The following is a 703-nucleotide window of genomic DNA, read 5'->3' on the forward strand; positions in this document are numbered from 1 at the left end:
GCCGCCCCCCATCGCCCCGCGCTCCGCCCCGCCACTTCCCCCCGGCTCGCCGCCAGCTTCCGGCGCGCGCCCCCTGACGCCACCCGCCCCGCCCCGCCCACACGTCCTCACGGCCGGAAGCGCCGCGCGGCGCGGCGGCGGCGGGGCGCAGAACAGTGACGTCGCGGCGAGCGGCGCCCTGGGAAGGGGAGAGCGTCGCGGGAGGTGAAGGGTGCGGGAGGGCCGGGGGAGGAGGCTGTGTGCGTCCCTTTTGCGGTCGCTTGTCTTCCGGGTGCCAGACTCGTCGAAATAAGTGCACTTCCTTGTAGGGACAGCGGTTATGATTGTGGTGACTTCCAAAGGGAGAGTCATTAAAGGAGGGAGGATGCCGGGGTCATCCGGGCTCCGAACAAAGCTGACCCGGCAGCGTTGCTGGGCAACGGCCCGGGAGTGGCGGGGGCTCCGCCTCACGTGGGTGCGGTGACGTCATCGCCAAGGGCCGGACGGGAAGAGGGGTGCGGGGTGGAGGTGGGGACGCAGCTTCCGTCCGCCGCCCTCAGAGGGCGGGCCGGTCGGGCGGAAAGCTTTTGGTCCCGGGAGGCCATGGGCCTCTGCGGGCGCCGCACCCCGTTTGGCTTCCGTGAAAGGTTCCCCCGCGGCTGCTCCCTGAGGTCCTGCCGGCCGTCCCGCCACCGCGACCCGGCTCCGCTCGGGAGGGACTTGC

The 703-nt window shown here is 72.5% G+C and overlaps 1 protein-coding gene across 1 annotated transcript in view; it reads right to left on the reverse strand.

The window, feature by feature from the left end:
• Positions 1 to 469, reverse strand: part of PURB (purine rich element binding protein B) — an 8709-nt gene extending 8240 nt beyond the window's left edge. Inside the window, 2 exon segments of the mRNA XM_034639906.1 lie at positions 112 to 178; positions 465 to 469. Of these exon segments, the coding sequence (XP_034495797.1) occupies positions 112 to 178; positions 465 to 469 (72 nt within the window).
• Between the last annotated feature and the right edge of the window lie 234 nt (positions 470 to 703).

The sequence above is a fragment of the Ailuropoda melanoleuca genome, chromosome 1, assembly GCF_002007445.2.
Source record: "Ailuropoda melanoleuca isolate Jingjing chromosome 1, ASM200744v2, whole genome shotgun sequence".
Taxonomy (NCBI): domain Eukaryota; kingdom Metazoa; phylum Chordata; class Mammalia; order Carnivora; family Ursidae; genus Ailuropoda; species Ailuropoda melanoleuca.